At 40.3% G+C, this 21800-nt stretch overlaps 1 protein-coding gene across 9 annotated transcripts in view; it reads right to left on the reverse strand.

Moving 5' to 3' along the window:
* The window catches only part of PLEKHM3 (pleckstrin homology domain containing M3), a 179403-nt gene that overhangs the window by 67476 nt on the left and 90127 nt on the right, over positions 1-21800 (reverse strand). For all 9 annotated transcript variants that reach the window (XM_047720887.1, XM_047720888.1, XM_047720885.1 and 6 more), the window contains one exon: positions 5445-5508. In XM_047720887.1, coding sequence (XP_047576843.1) covers positions 5445-5508 — 64 coding nt within the window. The remainder of the gene's footprint in view (positions 1-5444; positions 5509-21800) is intronic.

Raw genomic sequence — 21800 nt, forward strand, 5'->3', positions numbered from 1 at the left:
TTTTGTTTAGGGGCTAACATTAAATTAGTTTGTTTTTCTTGGGGAGAAAGTGTGCTAATAACTTTGGGACAGTGTATGTATTCATCCATACACTGAATATTTATATGCCCAGTTGCTACGTGTTTACTGCTTTAGCATAGAACAAGCAGTTCAGACCATTCTAGGCAACTCTAGAAAGGTGGTACGCATTTGATTTACTTCTCTCTTTCTCTATGGCTCTTGGGTGCTATGGGGCCTTCTCTACTAGCATCCTTCCCACTTCACATCTCGTAAGTGCTCCAAATTCCAGACTGTTCATCTTCTTTCATCATCACGTCTGTTGAAATTTATCTCCCCATGAATACCATCCTGGGCTTCTAACTTATTAATAAGACAAAAGAATTTGTGCCAAAATAATTTATTCTTCTCAGGTAGTATTTTATATTAACTGGAATCTAAATGCCTTCGCTGGAAGCTAAGGTCTAGTTTGGAAATTTAGGGCCCAGAGGAGGTGACTGTCCCACAAGACGGTGTGTATGTCGGGAGGTAGGTGGCAGGCGGTGGAGGTGGTGGCTAGGAGGGGCTACTCAAATCAGCTGCCTCACCCATGGGATCATCCAGTATCCTTTCTCATGAATCACATACGAATGGAATCATTCAATGCTTAGCTTACATATGCCCCAAAGGTGAGTAACACCAGAAGATTTAGTCATTAAAATACATTTTAGGTTTCGTCACAAGAGCACAGGTAGCCAAAACTAAGAAGTTAAATCTGACCTTTCCTTTCAGTAAGTAGAAGGAACTTGAGAAGAATTCTCCTATCACTTACATAGTCTGAGGAATGAACTGTTAAACCAGAGTTCTGATTTGCTCCTTCAGAGCAACTATGACCTTTTGAACATTAACTTACATATACTAATGTATTCTACTGGTACAATGTGGAATTTTCTTATCAGCGATGTAAGTAAGGAGATGGTTTGTCACATACTTCACAGGGAAAGGAGAGTGCAAATACAGAAAGCTAGTGTAGTGAGAGTTACAGTATTGTTCCTACTGTCCCAGTGGGGCTTATCTTTTTTATTGTATTCCTATCTTAAAGTCTTCTCGTGCATTTGTGATTAATGCTGGATAATAAAATAACAAGACACAAATTCTATTGTACTTCCCCTCCTGAAGTATCAAAGCAGGAGAAAGCTTATAAAAAGTGCCTCAGTTTCCCCGTTCAAAACATGCCTCCATCCTGTCCATTCGTTCACAGATGCTTAGTCCTTGTCTGCCATATCCTTTACAAAGAACTGCTCTGTCCGTTACAAAACAAAACATTACATTCACACCTCCTCCTCCAGAAAGGTTCTGCGTATGATTTTATTTTGTAAAAATTCAGTATATTAGACTTACATTCAAAGAGCATGGATTGGTAAGTTTTTCTAACAGTATCTACTGTGCTGAACAGAAATTCACCTGAAATTCTAAACTGAAGAAATAACAGGCTCGAGTCTGTGCCCCTCTGAGCGCCTAGGACACGGAGAGCCTCTGCTGCCACATTTTGCCTTCTTTGCACCCGCTACGAGGCAGAAGGAGTACTTGGTTCTGTCTTAGGTGTTACATGTTATAATGCTGCTAACTGATGATAGGCAATGACTGTGTTGTTCAACTACTACCTTTATGAGGAGCTGGTAAAACCCAGCGAGCAACTTAATGACCGGTGAAATAAAAAGACAATTAGGGACTCGGCACCAGCATCAGCTACAAATTTTGCCAATCAATGGCGCTCCCTGGCTAATGGCAGGCAACTACAGCTCCCAGAACAACAGGAGGGGGTTCCTTTTGCTAAGCATCATCTACTACTTGTTTCCTTGCATCCAAGTGGACAAAAGCACAGGAGAACACCTGCAAAGGGGCCAGTAAATTCAAATAATGAAAAGTGAGGAGAAAATGGTCTTGAATGTAACATCAGAAGCATGAAGGTAGCTTGAAATCTTCAGCCAAATTGTTGAATTGGGCCTATCTCCTAAACTTTGGGATTGTCACTTACAAAAATGAAAGCAGAGATACAAGAAGGGAGCAATTTTTTTGGTATCAGAATTTTTTAGCATCTTTATCTTAGGTATTACTTTAAGGTTATCAGGACTCCCCCTTTCCCATGTGTAGTCGATTCTTACTTTTTTGATTTTTGGAGAGGAAGATGTCTACGTTTTGTTTTTTAAATGAAAGCTACTGGGAAAAAATCCAGTTTACTTAAGAGGAATTTGTAGAAAGCAATCTATTGCCTGTAGGAAGGATATTTATACTATCATTATTCAAGATCTATAACTCTTCAGTTACTTGTGTTAGCTTATCTTCTACTCCCTTGCAAAATTTATAAATTTATTTTTCTATAGTTATTTTATGTGATCTGTTTTTCTAGAGACCTTTATTTTAGGAGTGTGGAGGGCAATGAAATGGGGGTAAAGAACTTACTCTAAAACTCCTGAAGCTGACATGAAAGCGGATAAACCAGTGGTCAGACATTGGCCAAAATGGTACAGGACAACACGGGGCCGGCAGCTGACTCCGTAAGTCAGGCTGGACTGCCTGCTGTTATGGATGCTCTGTCACAGAGCAACAGTATATTTTTTTCCTCTCGTGCTCCCTTCTCTTACATATTCACAAGAACAGTTCAGATTCAGAAAACATGCCTGACATTTACTCAGAAACCAAGGGAAAATGGGGTGGAGGGGCCCTTCAGTACTGATAGTCTAGATGCAGACAGATCAAAAGCTAAATTCAATTTAAGCCACCTCAGGCAGAAAAAGTAATTGAATTAAACTTCCTCTAAATATGATAAGTTTGGGGGATCTTAAAACCAGGCACAAAGAACCAGGTTAGAGTGAGCTGTTGCGTATTAAATGAATGCACCGAGCTCTAGCCGGTCCCCCCACCCCTGCCAGGGAGTTTGATGAGCTGCTGATTGCCTCTATCACTTTACTACTGAGGCTGAAAACTGATTAAGCTGCTTATGGGGCTCCAGGGGCTAATGGGCTGGCCCACCAGGAATACTGCTGTCACTGACTTAAGGAAGCTGCGTGGCATATGGGGTTTGATTATTACAAGGGGGGAAAAGTCTGCAAGGCATAGGAAAGCTTTAAAAAGCAGGATTTATCACACCAAATGGATACACTACTTTGATACACTACCCTAAAATGAATATGGAATTTCTCTGATTCTTTCTCTTCATCTGGCATCAAAACTCATTTTTGAAAGGCTTCCTCAAAGAGTATTCACTTTGGACCCCGCCCATTCTGTTTGAAACCACCTTAAAAGAATACGTCCATGCCTTTAAACATACTTCTCAGGTGGGTCCTCAGATACTATGTCAGGTAGAGTCCTAGAAAATAGGTGAGTGTCTAATGGATATTTTAACTGAGTCTTCTCCTTGCATGCCACTGGGCAATAGTAATTAAAAAATAAACCTTTCGGGGCGCCTGGGTGGCTCAGTGGGTTAAAGCCTCTGCCTTCGGCTCAGGTCATGATCCCAGGGTTCTGGGATGGAGCCTCACATCTGGTTCTCTGCTCAGCAGGGAGCCTGCTTCTCCCCCGACCCCACTGCCTGCCTCTCTGCCTACTTGTGGTCTCTGTCTGTCAAATAAATAAAATAAAATCTTAAAAAAATAAACTTTCCCCACCCCAGCCAGCAGATCATTGCTGCTTGATTATGTAGTAAAGGGTATGCGGGACTGAAGAAGTGGGAGGAGCTGATGTGTGCAAACACGTTAAGCCTGATGCACATGAGAAAATTAAAACACTACCGTTCTCTCAGACCATTCCAACTAAATGCGCTAAAACCACTTGTACCATTTAAAATAACTTTCCTCCCTCAGGGTGTACAAAGAAAACGCAAGTCTTAAGTTAAAAAACAACACTTAAAGTAGTTTTAAAGTCTTGAAAAATGACTGAAGGATCTGAACAGTTTTTAAGTTGACCTCATTTCCCTGGGCAAAACAACCAGTGAGGAAAACAACAAACAACAGAATCGGAGGAGTACGAGATACTCTGGAAGTTGCCACAATCGTTTTTTTAATTGACTCTTGAAAGAATAGATCCATGGAAAGTACTGTTTTCATTTAGTGTCTAAAAGCTTCTGAGGGAGTGAGTTGTTGATTTAAATGATTAACCAAGGGGCGCCTGGGTGGCCCAGTGGGTTAAGCCGCTGCCTTCGGCTCAGGTCATGATCTCAGGGTCCTGGGATCGAGTCCCACATCGGGCTCTCTGCTCAACAGGGAGCCTGCTTCCCTTCCTCTCTCTCTGCCTGCCTCTCTGCCTACTTGTGATCTCTGTCTGTCAAATAAATAAATAAAATCTTTAAAAAAAAAATAAATGATTAACCAAAGCTTAACATATTCAGAATTTTGGGCTAAACAGACAAGATGTTGGTTTTCTTCTTGGTTGCTAACCTGGTCAGTCATTAAGAGGACAAGCACTAATATAAGTTTTAAAAGATGATTTTGACTCTTATATGCTCTCTTATGTTTTATTAAACTTTAAAGTCCTCCAACTGTTTGACTTAAGCACAAGTCAAAGAGCTTCCTAGAGTCACTGCCTTTTAGATCTTTTTCTCCTTGTACAATTTTCTTGAGATATAATTCTCATACCATAAAATTCAATCTTAAGTATACAACTCAGTGGGTTTTGGTATATTCACAGTGCAATGTGCACCCAATGTGCAACCATCACCACCATGTAATTCCAGGATATTTTCATCAGGCCCAAAGGAAACTCTGGGTCATTAGTAGTCACGCCTCATTCCCTTGGTCTCCCCACATGCCGGCAACCACTCAGCTATTTTCTGTCTCTATGGGTTTGCCTATTTTGGACATTTCATTTAACAGAAACATAAAACATATATATTTTCTGTCTGGCTTCTTTTGGCTTGATGTTTTCAAGGTTCACTCATGTTATAGCCTCTATCGGTACTTTGCTCCTTTTTATGGCCAAATAATTTTCCATTGTTGGATATACAAAATTTTGTTTATCTGTTCATCCACTGATGAACATTGGGTTACTTCTACTCTTTGGCTCTTATAACTGCTCTGAACATCTGTGTACAAGTTTTATGTGGACACAAGTTTACAGTTCTCTTGGGTATAGTCTAGGAGAGGAACTAATTACTGGTTCATATGGTAACTCTGTTTAGCTTTTTGAGGGAACACCAAACTGTTTTCCACAGTGGCTATACCACTTTACATTCCCACCAGTAATGAATGACAGCTCTAGTTTCTCCACATATCCTTGCCAACATCTCTTACTGTCCTATAGTATCTTTTTATAATAAGGTTCCCCCCCCCCCCATTCTGAATAGAAATTGATTATCTGGTCTTATGAAGAAATTACCCCAATGATGGCAGAATTCAGTGCCTAGACTATAATCAACTAAGACACTTTCCCAGTGAGAAAGCAGAAATGAAATGGCCCTTCTGAGCACTCACCTGCTGCAGATCAGCGAGGGAATACAAGTGGATCTGTTGAAGGAGGTATTCTCTGGGGAAAATTCTGAAAACAAGGACAGAAACATAAATGAACTGTGGTGCTGCCACAAAGCAAGTTTTGTCTCTTTCAAGATCCCTTTCCACCAATACTTTTCTTCCCAGCATTCTCTGAGAAACCTGTTAACAACACCCCTTTTCTTTACACAGATACTAAGATGGAAATAAAAGTCTGATCTCTGACTTTTTTTTAAAATTCCTAAATGAGTTTATTTCAGGACAAAAAGGAGCAATGCTCTGTTTTGTTGTTTTAACTGAATGCAGTTGACATACAATATTCTGTTAGTTCCAAGGATTCAACAAAGTGATTGAATAGTTATATACATGAAGTGATCACCAAGATTATCATCAAAGTTGTAAATTAGCTATATTCTCTATGCTGTACACTGTATCACTGCTTATTTTATAAGTTTGTATCTTTTAATCTCCTTCCCCTCTATTACCCTTACCCCATGCCACTCCCCTCTGTCAACCACCATATTATTCTCTATCTACTAGTGTTTTATTTTGCTTTCTTAGATTCCACATGTAAGTAAAGTATTTGTCTTCTCTGTCCTATTTCACTTAGTATTATATCCTCTAGATCCATCCATGTTGTTGCAAATGGCAAAGTTTCATTAATTTTTTTATGGCTGGGTAATATTCCATTGTATGTATATGCTACCTCTTCTTTACCCCTTCATCTACTGATAGATAATTAGGTTGCTTCCTATCTTGCTTGGTTATTGTAAATAATGCTGTAATGAATATAAGGATGCATATTCTTTTCAAATTAGTTTTTTTCTGTAGATAAATACCCAGAAGTGGAGTTGCTGGATCATATGTTTTTAATTTTAATTTTAATTTTTTGAGGAACCTACATACTATTTTCCATGGTGATGGCAGCAAATTACATTCCCTTTTCCCCACATCCTCACCAACACTTGTTACTTGTCTTTTTGATACTAACCATTCTGATAGGTGTGAGAGATATCTCATTGTGATTTTGATTTACATTCCCCTGATGATTAGTGATGTCAGCACCTTTTCATGTTTCTGTTGGCCCTCTATGGAGCAATGTCTTCGGATCCTTTGCCTATTTTTTAAATTGGTTTGTTTTTACGATATTGAATTGTGAGTTCTTTATATATATATATATATATATATATATATATATATAAAATCCCTTTCAGTTATGTCATTTGCAAATATCTTTTCTCATTCAGTAAGTTATCTTTCCATTTTGTTGAGGGTTTTCTTCACTGTGCGAAAGCTTTTTACTCTGAAATAGTTCCATTTGGTTTTGTTTTTGCTTTTGTTGCCCTTGCCTGAGGAGACAGATCAAAGAAATACTGCTAAGACCAATGCCTAAGAACCTACTGCCTATGTTTTCTTCAAGGAGTTCTGCAGTTTCAGGTCTTACATTTACATCTTTACCCGATTTTGAATTTGTTTTGTATTTGATATAAGAAAATGGTCCGGTTTCATTCTTTGGCATGTAGTTGTCCAGTTTTCCCAACATCATTTATTGAAGAAATTGTCTTTTCCTCATTGTATGTTCTTGCCTTCTTTGTTGAACATTAATTGAACATATAAGCATGGATTTGTTTCTGGACTTTTCTATTTTGTTCCATTAATTAATGTCTGTTCCTGTGCCATTGCCATAGTGTTCTGATTACAATAGCTTTAGAGTATAGTGGGAGATCAGGGCATGATACCTTCAGCTTTGTTCTTCCTTCCAAGATTGCTTTTGCTCCTCAGGGTCTTTTGCGCTTCCATACAAATTTTAGGATTAGTTCCAGTTTTGTGAAAAATGCCATTAGTATTTTCATAGGGATTCTGCTGAATTTATAGATTGGAGCTAGTAGATTTGGATAGTACAGATATTTTAACAATATTAATTCTTCCAATCCATGGTACATCTTTCCATTTATTTGTGTCATCTTCAATTTCTGTCATCAGTGTTTTACAGTTTTCAGTGTATAGGTCTTTCATTTCCTCAATTAAATTTATTCCTAGGTATTTTATTCTCCTTGATGCAACTGTAAATGCAATTGTTTTCCTAATTTCTATTTATGATAGTTTTATTAGTGAATTAAAATCCAAGTGATTTCTGTATATTAATTTTGTATCCTGCAACTTTACTGATTCATTTATTCGAATAGTTTTTTAGTGAAGTCATTAGGGTTTTCCATATATAGGGTCATGTTATTTGCGAAGAGTCACAGTTTTATTTACTCTTTCCAGTTTGGATGCCTTTTATTTCTTTTTCTTAAATGTTTTCTTGAAGCTAGGACTTCCAATACCATGTTGAATAAAAGTGGTGAGAGTGGGTGTCTTTGTCTTGTGCCTGATCTTAGAGAAAAAGCTTTTAGCTTTTCACCACTGAGTATGATGTTAGTTGTGGGTTTGTCATATATGGCCTTTACTATGTTGAGGTATGTTTCTTCTGTACCCACTCTGCTGTGTTTCCATAAGTATATGTTTAATTTTGTCATCCTTTTTCTGCATCTATTGAGATATTATATAATTTTTACCCTTCTTTCTGTTGATGTGGTATATCAAGTTGATTGAGTCTGTGGATATTGAACCATCCTTGCATTCCTGGAATAAATCCCACTTGATCACTGTGTATGATCCTTTCAATGTATTATTGAATTCGGTTTGTTAATATTTGGTTGAGGATATTCATGTCCATGTTCATCAGCAATACTGGTCTGTAATTTTCTCTCTCTTTATTTATTTATTTATTTTTTGGGGGGAATGTCTTTGATTTTGGTATTAGGCCAATGCTGGCCTCACAGAGTGTATTTGAAAGTGTTCCTTTTCTTCATTTTTTTTTTTTTTTTGAATAGTTTGAGAAGGATGGGTCTTAACTCTTCTTTAATGTTTGGTAGAATTCACCTATAAAGCCATCTGGTACTGGACTTTTGTTTGTTGGGAGTTTTTTGATCACAGATTCAATTTCATTATTAATAATTGGTCTGTTCAGATTTTCTATTTCTTCTTGATTCAGAGTTGGAAGACTGGGTGTGTCTAGAAATTTATCCTGACCTTTGATTCGAATATAATACAAGGTGCTATTAGTACCATGTAGTGGCCCAGGGATGAGGACCAGGGCATCAGGTTTCTGGCACCAGCTGGGTTCCTCACAAGCTGTGTCATCTCAGGCAAGTACTTTCATAGGGATTCTACGGAATCTGTAGATTGGAGCTAGTAGATTTGGATAGTATGGACATTTGAACAATATTTTTCCAGTCCATGGTACGTCTTTCTATTTATTTGTGTAATCTTCAATTTGAATTTATTTTGTATTTGTTATAAGGAGCTAGTAGATTCAGCTTCTTCACTGTTTTATAAAGATGAATGAATACAATGTCTTCAAATATCTTTCCAGTTCTGTGCCTAAATTAACAGATTTTGGAGTTGAGAAAATTGATTGGTGTGGCAACCTGTGTATCTTTGTCTAAAGGCTTCTATGGCTTTCATTAATGGAGACAATGGTGCTGAGTATCCCATTATGAACTAACCTTTTACATATATAGTGATGAATTTTAGGATAGGTACAGATGGGAATAATGGGATGAAATATTTACATTGGGAGTCTCTGACAAAGTCTAATATCTTTAGCTGCTGTCAGTTCACAGCATCTGGATAAATAACACTGAATAGGAAACAACGATGAATTATGGGCAAGCAGATAGGTACCAAAGTGTTGACGGTCAGAACCTTCCCCCACCAACAGACATACATTCCCCAAACAAAACTCATGATGCTTGCTAGCATTTTTTTCTATCTTATGTGGTACTATGCAATCTTCCTGTACTCTAAAGGGAAGAAGCAACCAATTTATTCAACTAACATTTATGACTATTCACTATGTACCAAGCACTGTGCCAGGCACTAGGTAGATAATTAGGAATAAGACAGTCCCAGTACTAAGTTCAAGGACCACTAAGTCAACTGAGGAAAAGGTATATAAACTGATAACTGAGAATGATAAGTTATGCACATGATACATACTTTTAGAATGGTTTAGCATGTTGGATCCCAAACCTTGGCTGTCTATTAAAATCACTTGGGGGTGCCTGGGTGGCTCAGTTGGTTAAGTGTCTGCCTTCAGCTCAGGTCATGATCCCAGGGTCCTGGGATCAAGCTCCACATCAGGCTCCCTGTTCAGCGGGGAGTCTGCTTGTCCCTCTCTCTTTGCCCCTGCTAGTGCGCTCTCTCTCGTGCACTCTCAAATAAATAAATAAAATCTTCTAAAAAATAAAAAAATAAAATCAGGTTTTAGAAGATAACAGGGTATAAGCATGGGTAGAACCCAGAAATTAGTTGTTAAAACAAAACTTTGCTGGTGATTAGTGCAGCCAAGTTTGAGAACCACTGACCTAATATCTAGCTCATTGGGCAATTCAGTGTTTCAGTTCAGTATGCATTATTGGACAAACCCTAGAGACTAAATCATTCATTCCTCCATTCATCTTTCTATCCATCCAATACAGATTAAGCACACCTATGTGCCAGCCCCTGTACTAAGCCACGGAAGAAAGGGCATTGAACCTATTAGATAAAGTCCTTCCCCCATGGACGCCTGGGGTAGACATATGTTAGTTTGGAGTTCTCCTGGGAAGTATGACAGGCTCTGGAGAATTCTGCTGAAAAGCCCTCTTTCATCCACAGAAATGAGAACAGACCGAGTGGCAAGGCCCTTATGCTCTGGGAAATATGGTACAGTACCAGGCTGGGGTCCCTTCAACTCTGTTGCCGCACCTGTGGCAGGAAGCGGGCGCACATTCCAAGCCCAGCTAGGCAGGTTGTAGGGCGAGTGTCTACTCCTCCAAGTGAGAATAAGCTTCCCTACCACAGAGAGGCTCCCTGTTGTAGAAGGTAGACCATTTCCTTTTTCAACAACACATGTGTAAGACAGAGATAATCGAGAGATCTGTTCCTCAGTGGCATCCTATAGTATTAAGCCCCAGTAATAGTAATGGAGCCCACTGTGGGCTGGGCACTTGACACATCATTTCATTTGATTCTCACAATTGTCTTGCATGTTAAGTACAACCTCCATTTTACATAAGAAAAAACTGATGCTCAGAGGCAAAGACTAATTTGCCAAAAGTCACAAAGCTGGGATTCAAGGCCAGGACTTCCTGCCTCCAAAGGCCTGTATTCCTTCCAGTTTCTGAAGGTGGGGGTAGAGGAAGGAAGGAGGCAGGCTGGCCATTTAATTTAGCTATACAATGCATGTCTCTCCCAGGTAGATGTTTATATCTGTTTAGGCCAGGAGCAATATAGAGCCACTGGTGCTTTTTAAGGCAGGAAAGTGACACTGATATACTTTGTCATGCCCACTTTCTGAAGGCAATGAGAAGGTGGACCACTCTAGGAAGGGATAGTGCTGACACGTATCTGAGAGTCAGTTCTAGGGTAACCACAGGAGGATGGTGAAAGGAGGGGAGGGAATAGATAACACAAGAGACCTTTTGGAATAACTGACAACGTTTAGAATTAGTGAAAGAGGGGATGACTGGGGGGCTCAGTTGGTTAAGTGTCTGCTTTCGGCTCAGGTCATGATCCCAGGGTTCTGGGATCGAGTACTGTGTTGGGCTCCTTGCTCAGCAGGCAGCCTGCTTCTCCCTCTGCTTTGCTGTTCCCCTGCTTATGCTCTGTCTCTCTCTCACTCTGACAAATAAATAAAATCTTAAAAAAAAAAAAGAATTGGTGAAAGAGGAGAAAGGAATCAAAGGTGACTGAGATATCTAGCTTAGATGACAGGATGGTGATGTCAGTGGCCTACATAGGGCAGGCTGTCAGGGAAGGGGATAAAGAATTGAGTTTCATGTGTGCTGACTATGAAGTGCTTATAGGAGGGGCGGGAAGTATGGCCCTTGGAAATAGGGATGGAGAGATGTGGAATACTCAGGGGGCACTTCTGACATCAGCACAAAGGTGACAGTTAAAGCTGTGGGAATGGATGGGATGGACCTAGGAGGGAGCAGGAAGGGGGCTGAGCAGGGACAGAGGTTCTTTGTTGTTATTTGTTTACCTTGGGTTGCCTGGAATTCTCTCAAGTATACACTTTGGTGTTCTGCAATTTTTCTCCTGCTTGAAAAATTCTTGTTTTGAAAATAACCAGGATGTTCACATGTACTTGGGTTTCTAACATTTCTTCTATTTGTGAAATGTTTGTATCCTCATACCCTTCACTTGGTTACCCCTAATGTTAACATCTTACACAGCCCACGGTGCACTGACCAAAAACTCAGAAATGAAGCATTATGTAGATTATGGACTTTCTTCAGATTTCACCAATTGTTTTACTAATGTCCTCTCTCTTTTTTTTTTTAAGATTTTATTTATTAATTTGACAGAGAGAGAGAGATCACAAGTAGGCAGAGCAGCAGACAGAGAGAAAGAGGGAAAAGCAGGCTTCCTGCTGAGCAGAGAGCCCAGGACCCTGAGATCATGACCTGAGCTGAAGGCAGAGACAAACCACAGAGCCACCCAGGTGCCCCTGTCCTTTTTTTTTTTTCTCTATTCAAAGATCCAATCTGGATATATATATATATGTATGTATGTATATATATATATATATATATATATATACATACAATTTAAGCATTTGCAAGAAATCGAGTTTGTGCAGAACATATGTGCAGAATAGGAAACCTAGGGGAATCTTAGAGTAGGGCACCAAGGGTAGCAATGTACGATTATCTAATATGGGGACACGGGACATGTGAGAATGGTTTAGTGGGAGGAATAATCATCCAACCACAACTGCTTAATAATGAAATCCCTTAAAGTACAACAAAAGCAATGTGGCAGAAAAGCGCTAAGAAATGGAGACAGATGGGGCGCCTGGATGGCTCAGTGGGTTAAGCCTCTGCCTTCGGCTCAGATCATGATCTCAGGGTCCTGGGTTCGAGCCCCGCATCGGGGAGCCTGCTTACCCCCCTCTCTCTGCCTACCTCTCTGCCTACTTGTGATCTCTTAAAAAAAAAAAGAAAGAAAGAAAGAAAGAAAGAAAGAAAGAAATGGAGACAGAGTGAATCAAGTAAGTAGGCTAGAAAACCATTCCAAGATTAGCTTCTGCCTCTTCTGCTGGTTTGTGCAGACAGAGGTCAGCTGGACACTGAGAGAATGAAAGCGACTGAAATGGGCTGAAGGAGGAACAAACTCGGGGTAGTTCTCGTAGGCCTCTGCCTCCTAGTTCTTTCTGCTCTAAAGTCCTAAAACCTCTATCACAGAGTACACAGGAGATAAAAAAATAATTATAAATTTACAGACCAAATCACACTGATATGCTCTTATTAGAGTACTACAGCCAGTCAGGTATCCAGTTAACATTTACTGAGGGTGTGAAATAGACCAGGTGCCATGCGAAGTGCCGGAGATGACTGCGTCAATGAACATGGTTGACAGGCAGCAAAGACAATTTCCAGATTCTCCTTACTAGGCTGGGTCCTTCCTGCTTCCAAATACTGTTCGTTAATTAACTCCTCTTCTCACAGTAACTCACCAACTTTGAGCACAGTCTGCTAATGTTATCTATGTATTTATTTAATGTTTCTGCTCCAAATTTATTTCACATGTTTCCTGTCCCCCAGGAAGCACCTTATCTCTGGTCTCTCTACCACGAGTCCGTGTCTACCTCTATAATTTACAGGAGGTTAGTCATAACAGACACAAAGAACTAGAAAATGCAGTATGTGTAGAAAAGATAAAGGAACTGAGCTTAGTGTGTCTGGAGAAGATGCAACCAGGAGATATGGTGATGGCCCTCAAGTACACAGGCTTTTAAGATTGGATAATGCCAATCAGCTTTTCTTTCCCCTGAGGATGGAAAGTGTAGCACAAAAGCACTGAAGTCAAATACGATAGCAAGTTTCCTGAGAGGGAAGACTGAGATGTATTAAAATGTATCTCTTCTAGGGATGCTTTTCACTGAAAATAAAAAAAGAAAATACCCTTCTCCGCTCTTTAGAGGTAGCAACACACTGCTTAGAGGAGGCGAGGGTTTTGGAGGCAGGGACACGTGACTTCAGGCATATTTCCTGCCCTCGGTTAACTCCTCTTTCCCACTGCCTGCCCTCCTCAAGGCGGAGTTTGTAAGACACACTCCTACCATCTCCTTTAGGCAGACCATCCATAGCAGAAGCACAGGGTAAATAACATAGAAGCCAAGCCCAGGAAAGCACCTGCAACTACTCATCTGGCTGACGCCAAGGGCTTTTCCCTGCTGTGGTGGAGATGCACAAGTTGGCTTCTCCCACCAAGCTCTTTAGGGCATGGGGGGAAGAGCAGGAACTCCCAGGGATGGTTCCCCTTACACGGTAAGTCTTAAAAGGGGTTGTGGAGAATCTGCAGGCCCAATGTGTGCTCAGGGCGCACTAAATTGCTTCAGGCAGGACTGGACTCTGCAGGGGATGCAGAGAAGAATTCACAGCTACTCCAGGGGCTGCTGGGGGTGCCATTTGTCTGGGAGGCGAAGCCCAACATCCCTTAAGATAGTCATGTCAGCATTCCTTTTATTAGTAATGTATTCAATAAAGAATAAATTATTTGCATTTTGTCAGAAAACACAACTTATGATCAATGTATGAATTTAATGCAAATTAATGGATTTAATGCAATGAATTTAATGCAAATGAAATCCAACCTTCCAACCTCTGTGGCTCATCACTGTGGTAAAAACCTAAAATCAGAACTTAAATCCTGCACATATTTCATTGCAATAAATAGTCACTGGGTCCATAGCATGTGACAGGCATTGTGCTGGACACTGGCGCTTTGGAGAAGACATGGTTTTTTAACATCAAAGAAGAAGCAGACAAGTGGGATAAACAGGCAAGCAGGCAGTGCGGACTGCTGAGATCTGCAGACACACACAGGCAGAGGTGAGGGAAGTCTGCAGAGCACGTGGTCAGGAAAGGCCACCAAGAACTGCCCAGATGTAATGTGAAGAAGTGGAAGGAAGGGTGTTCTAGGCAGAGGGAGCAGCATGCATGAGAGCACAGAGGCTTGGGAGAGTACCGTGCTTCTAGGGGACCAGCTGTATGGGCAGATGAAGAGAGCTGTGCATGTGTACAAATATATATATACAAACATAGGGATGCCTGGGTGGCTCAGTCGATTAAGCAGCTGCCTTCGGCTCAGGTCATGATCCCAGTGTCCTGGGATCGAGTCCCACATCGGGCTCCTTGCTCGGTGGGGAGCCTGCTTTTCCTTCAGCCTCTGCCTGCCGCTCTGCCTGCCTGTGCTCACGCTCTCTCTCTCTCTCTCTCTCTCTCTAACAAATAAATAAATAAAATCTTTTACAAAAAGAAAAAAATATATATATATACAAACATATAGCCAGGCATGACAGGTCTTGAATGCCTTGCTAAGCATCTATTACAAAAGAGATGGGGTGCTGCAGAAGTGTAGGAGAAAAACATGGTTCGATCTGTGACTTAAAAAGAACAATGAAAGCAGAAGGAGATGGGGGAAGAGGCAGAGGGATGGATCACTTTTTTGGCCAATTAGGTGAGAAAGGATGGGGGCTGAAGAGAACTTAAATGGTTCCTCTGGGGTTGTAGAGAGTGGGCCTACCAGGAGATCGATTTCTGTAGCAGAATCCACAGTTGATGATGACTAACAGGGGGGCACCTGGGTGGCTCAGTGGGTTAAGCCGCTGCCTTCGGCTCAGGTCATGATCCCAGGTCCCGGGTTCAAGCCCCACATCGGGCTTTCTGCTCAGCAGGGAGCCTGCTTCCTCCTCTCTCTCTGCCTGCCTCTCTGCCTACTTGTGATTTCTCTCTGTCAAATAAATAAATAAAATCTTAAAAAAAAAAAAAGAAAAGAAAAATGATGACTAACAGGAAGTGAAGGCCAGGAAGGAGCTTGGGATCTTTCAGTTTCCAGCTAGGTCAGTAGGACAATGGCAGTTCCATTTACTGGCATAGAGAATAAGGAAGAGGAATTATCTTTGGGGAACAGGGAGTTCAGCTGGGGCAGAGGACTGGAGCTGTCCTGGTAGAGTGTCCGGGTAGTCGTCTGTGAGTCCAGGTGGGAGATCTGTGTGCCCCTAGCCCACAGGTGTTAGGTGAAGCCACGAGAATGAGTCCTCGTCTGGGACAACACACATTAGAAAAAAGAGAAAAAAACGGGACCCTGGCAGAACAGTATTATTTAGGGAGTAGATGCAGGAAGACAGGGAAGGAGCAGCTGATAGGTGGGAGAAAAAGCAGAAGAGCCAGCATTCAGTGAAGCCAAGGAAGGAAAGAATTTCAAGAAGGAAAAAGAGGGTCCATGGCATCCAAGCCAGCGGAGAGGTCAAATAATATGAGTATGGCTGTCACAAAGCCTGAGATGTTTCTTTTGGATTTGGAAAAAGGGCATCATCAGTGACCCCGGACAGGATGATTCAGGGGAGGAAGAGGAAAGCCAGACCGCAGAGGGGTGGAAGACCGTGGACTACTCTTTAAAGAAGTTAACCTTAACAAAGGAGAGGAATTGGGCCATGGCTAAAAAGGATGTAGGACTAAGAAGGGACTCCCCACCCCTTTTTAAAAATAAGAAAATGTACTATTTCAAATAAACTTTTTTTTTTAAAGATTTTATTTATTTATTTGAGAGAGAGACAGTGAGAGAGAGCATGAGCAAGGAGAAGGTCAGAGAGAGAAGCAGACTCCCTGCGGAGCCGGGAGCCCGATGTGGGACTCGATCCTGGGACTCTAGGATCATGACCTGAGCCGAAGGCAGTCGTCCAACCAACTGAGCCACCCAGGCGTCCCCAAACTTTTTAATTGTAGTTAACATATAGTATCAGTTTCAGATGTAGGACAAAAATGATTCAACCTTATATATGTCACAAAATAAACACTGCAAGTCTGGTCCCCATGCATAGGTATTACAGTACTGACTACTCCCTGTACTGCTCTTTACATCTCCAACTTCTTTGTAAATGGCAGTCTGTACCTCTTAATCTCCTTCACCTATTTCACCCGTCCTTTGCCCACCTCCTCTCTAGCAACCACCAATTTATTATTTGGGTCTGTTTTCATTTTTTTGTTTGTTCATGTTTTGTTTTTTAGATTCTACGTACAAGTGAAATCCTATGGTACTTGTGTTTCTCTGACTTATTTCACTTAGCCCACCACCCTCCACATCCACCCATGTGGACAAATGGCAAGATTTCATTTTTGAAATCAGGTTATGGCTGAGTAATGTTCCATTGTGTATATTTCTACCTATATGTCAGTTTCTTTAGTCATCCACCAATAGACACGTAGGTTTCCATATCTTGACTACTGTAAAGCTGCAATGAACATAGGGGTACTTCTATCTTTTTGTGTTAGTATTTTCACTTTCTTCAGATAAATCCCCAACGTGGACTTCCAGGATCATACGGTTTTTATTCTATTTTTAATTTTTGGAGGAACCTTTATACTGTTTTCCATGGTGGTTGTAACAAGTATGTTTCCCCCAACAATGCATAAGAGATCCATTTTTTCCTACATCTTCACTAACACTTAATTTCTTGTATTGATACTAGCCATTCTGAAGAGCGACCGGTCTTACATGGCTTTGGTTTGCATTCCCCTGATGATTAGTGATGTTGAGTATCTTTTCATTTGTCTGTTTGTTAGAAAAAAAATGTTTAATTTAGGTCCTTTGTCCAGTTTTTAATCAGGTTTTTTTTATTAGCAATGAGCTTTTTTATATATTTTGAACATTAATCCCTTATTGACTATGTTATTTTTAAGTATCTTCTCCCATTCAATAGGTTACCTTTTCATTTTATTAATAGTTTCCTTTGTTGGGCAAAAGCTTTTTGATATTGTCCTAATTGTTTATTTTTGCTTTTGTTGTCCTTGCTGAGGAAACATCCAAAAAAATTTTCTTCTAGTGTTGATTATAATTTCTCTCATTTCTGATTTTACTTACTTGAGCCCTCTCTCCTTTATTCTTGATGAGTCTGGCTGAAGGTTTATCAATTTTGTTTATCTTTCCAAAGAACAAGCTCTTAGTTTGTTTTTTCGATTGTTTTCTTAGTCTCTATTTCATTTATTTCTGCTGTCATCTTCAATACTTCCTTCTATTAATATTGAGTTTTGCTTGTTCTTCTTTTTCTAGTGTCTTTAGGTGTAAGAACAGACTATTTGAGATTTTTGTTTCTTGTGATAGGCCTGTATTGGTATGAACTTTCCTTTTAGAACTGTTTTAGCTGGGTCTCATAGATTTTGGAACGTTGTTTCCATTTTCATTGTCTCAAGGTATTCCTTAAATTTCCTCTTTGGGGGCACCTGGGTGGCTCAGTGGGTTAAGCCTCTGCCTTCAGCTCAGGTCATGGTCTCAGGGTCTTGGGATCAAGCCCGCATCTGGCTTGCTCTGCTCTGCTCAGTGAGGAGCCTGCTTCCCACTCTCTCTGCCTGCTTGCGATTCTCTCTCTCTCTCTGTCAAATAAATGGATAAAATCTTTTTTTTTTTAAAGATTTTATTTATTTATTTGACAGAGAGAGATCACAAGTAGACAGAGAGGCAGGCAGAGAGAGAGAGAGAGGGAAGCAGGCTCTCCGCTGAGCAGAGAGCCCGATGCGGGACTCGATCCCAGGACCCTGAGATCATGACCTGAGCCGAAGGCAGCGGCTTAACCCACTGAGCCACCCAGGCGCCCTGAATGGATAAAATCTTAAAAAAAATAAATTTCCTCTTTGGTTTCTCTACTGACCCATTGATTGTTTAGTAGCATGTTGTTTAGACTTTAAGTGTTCATTTCTTTCCAATTTTTCCCCTTATAATTGATTTCTAGTTTCATATTATTGTGCCTGGAAAAGATGCTTGATAGGATTTCAATCTTGTTAAACTTATTGAGACTTGTTTTGTGGACTAACATGTGATGTATCCTGGAGAATGTTCCATGTGCACTTGAAAAGAATATGCATTCTACTGTTTTGGGATGGAATGTTCTATATATATCTGTTAAATCCATCTGGTCCAAGATGTCATTTAAGGCCACTGTTTCTTTATTTTCTGTCTGGATGATGTATCCACTGACGTAGGTGGGATGTTAAAGTTCCCTACTACCACTGTATGACTGTCAGTTTCTCCTTTTGTTTGTTAATATTTGCTTTATATACTTAGGTGCTCCTATGTTGTTTGCATAGGTATTTACAAGTATTATATCATCTTGTTGGGTTGATCCCTTTACCAATATGTAATGTCCTTCTTTGTTTAAAGTCTATTTTGACTTTAAAAAATTAAAAATTAGTCTATTTTGTCTGATACAAGTACTTGCCACTTCAGCTTTCTTTTTGTTTCCATTTGCGTGGAATGTCTTTTTCTATTCCTTCACACTTTCAGTTGGTATGTGCCTTTAGGTCAGAAGTGAGTCTCCTGTAGGCAGTATACAGATGGGTCTTGTTTTCTTATCCAATCAATTACCCTATGTATTGTGATTGGAGCATTTAGTCTATTTACATTTATTCATTTATTTAGATAGATTTATTTATTTGTTTTTAAAAATATTTTATTTTTTTTTCAGTGTTCCAAAATTCATTATGTACCACATCCAGTGCTCCATGCAATACATGCCCTCCATACTATCCACCACTACGCTCACCCACCCCCCACCTCCCTCCCCTCTAAAACCCTCAGTTTGTTTCTCAGAGTCCACAGTCTCTCATGGTTTGTCTCCCCCTCCGATTTCCCCCAACTCATGTCTCCTCTCCATCTCCCAGTGTCCTCCGTGTTATTCCTTATGCTCCACAAGTAAGTGAAACCATATGATAATTGACTCTCTCTGCTTGATTTATTTCACTCAGCATAATCTCCTCCAGTCTTGTTCATGTTGATACAAAAGTTGGGTATTCATCCTTTCTGTATGGAGGAATAATACTCCATTTTATATATGGACCATATCTTCCTTATCCATTTGTCTGTTGAAGGGCATCTTGGTTCTTTTTTTTTTAATCCATTTGACAGAGATCACAAGTAGGCAGAGAAGCAGGCAGAGAGAGAGGGGGAAGCAGGCTCCCTGCTGAGCAGAGAGCCTGATGTGAGGCTCGATCCCAGGACCATGACCTGAGCTGAAGGCAGAGGCCCCAACCCACTGCGCCACCCAGACGCCCTGGGCATCTTGGTTCCTTCCACAGTTTGGTGATTGTGGCTATTGCTGCTATGAACTTTGGGGTAGAGATGGCCCTTCTTTTCACTACATCTGTATCTATGGGGTAAATACCCAATAGTGCAATTGCAGGGTCATAGAGTAGCTCTATTTTTAATTTCTTAAGGAATCTCCACACTGTTTTCCAAAGTAGCTGCACCAACTTGCATTCCTACCAACAGTGTAAGAGGGTTCCCCTTTCTACACCTCCTCTACAACACTTGTTGTTTACTGTCTTATTGATTTTGGCCATTCTGACTGGTGTAAGATGGTATCTCAATGTGGTTTTGATTTGAATCTCCCTGATGGTTAATGATGATGAACATTTTTTCATGTGTCTGTTAGCTATTTGTATGTCTTCTTTGGAGAAGTGTCTGTTCATGTCTTCTGCCCATTTTTTGATGTGATTATCTGTTTCGTATGCGTTGAGTTTGAGGAGTTCTTGATAGATCTTTAAAGATCTTTATAGTTCTACAAAGACTTATTTATTTTAGAGAGAGGGAGAGCATTCTAGGGGGAGGGGCAGAGGCAGAGGGAGAGAGAGAATCTCAAGCACACCCTGCTGAGCATGGAGCCTGATTCAGGGCGTGATCCCACAAACCTGAGATCATGACCTGAGGCAAAATGAAGAGTCAAATGCCCAACCAATTGTGCCAGCCAGGTGCCCCAGTCATGTACTTATTACCATTTTGTTAACTGTTTTCTGGCTGGTTTTTGTAGCTGTTCTTTGTTTTTCCTTCTCTTGCTCTCTCCCTTTGTGATTTGATAACTTTCTGTAGTGTTATGTTTGATTCTTTTATCTTTGTTTTTGTGGACCTATTTTGGTTTGTAGTTACGACGAATTTCACATATAACGCTCTTGTACATGGCAGTCTATTTTAAGTAAATTATCAGTTAAGTTTGAACATGTTATAAAAGCACTACATTCCCAACACACACCCCCATGTTTTATATACCTGATATATATATTTTGCATATTTTTGTGTATCCCTTAATATAGTATATACAGTTGATATTACCATTTTTGTCTCTTATGGTTTATACTAGCTTTTTTTTTTTTTTTAAAGATTTATTTATTTGACAGAGAGAGATCACAAGCAGGCAGAGAGGCAGTCAGAGAGAGAGGAGGAAGCAGGCTCCCTGCTGAGCAGAGAGCCCGATGCGGGGCTCGATCCCAGGACCCTGAGACCATGACCTGAGCCGAAGGCAGCGGCTTAACCCACTGAGCCACCCAGGCGCCCTTATACTAGCTTTTTAAATGGTCAACCCACTACCTTTACTATGTATTTGCTTTCACTAGTGAGATTTTTTTTTCCTTCATAATTTTTTTTTTCTAGTTATGGCCTTTTCCTTTCCACTTAAATAATTCTCTGTAACATCTCTGTTTTAGTGGTGATAAACTCCTTAAACTTTTGTTTGTTGGAAAACTCATTATCTCTTCTTCAATTCTGAATGATAAACTTGCTGGGTAGAGTATTCTTGGTTGTAGCCTTCTTCTTTTCAGTTTACCTGCCTGAATATATAATGTCACACCCTCTGGCCTGCAAAATTCCTGCTGAAAAATCATCGGATAGTTTTATGGGTACTCCCTTGTATGTAACTGGTTGTTTTTCTCTTGCTGCTTTTAAGATTCTCTCTTTAATATTTGACAATTTTAATTATTATATGTCTTGGTGTGGCTCTCTTTTGGTTCATTTTGTTTGGGGCTCTCTGTGCTTCCTAGACTTGAATGTCTATTTCTTTCCCCAGGTTAGAGAGGTATCAGCTATTACTTCTTCAAATAAGTTTTCTGCCTCAAAAAGATTCTTAAAGTTGAGAGAGACTTGGGCACATTTACATGCTAAAGTGAAAGAGCTAGTACAAGAGAAACTATAGATACAAAAGTAGGGATGACTGACAGAGCCTGGCCCTGGAATGGCCTAGAGAAAATGGGATGTGGGCCCAGCTGAAAGCTCTTTCCAATATACATATCTGCACACATATGCACACACACACACACCTCTCCTGTATTTTCTTAATTGAATAGCTTCAAGTTTCTACTAAATGTTATATTATAAAAGGTAGTTACTGATTTCTCCAATGTTCCCTCTAAAAGTCAATAGACTGGGAACCAAATGCTACAAACTACCTGAAAGTAATCTAATTTAGCAGTCCTCTGGTAGACA

The sequence above is a fragment of the Lutra lutra genome, chromosome 3, assembly GCF_902655055.1.
Source record: "Lutra lutra chromosome 3, mLutLut1.2, whole genome shotgun sequence".
NCBI classification, from domain to species: Eukaryota; Metazoa; Chordata; class Mammalia; order Carnivora; family Mustelidae; genus Lutra; species Lutra lutra.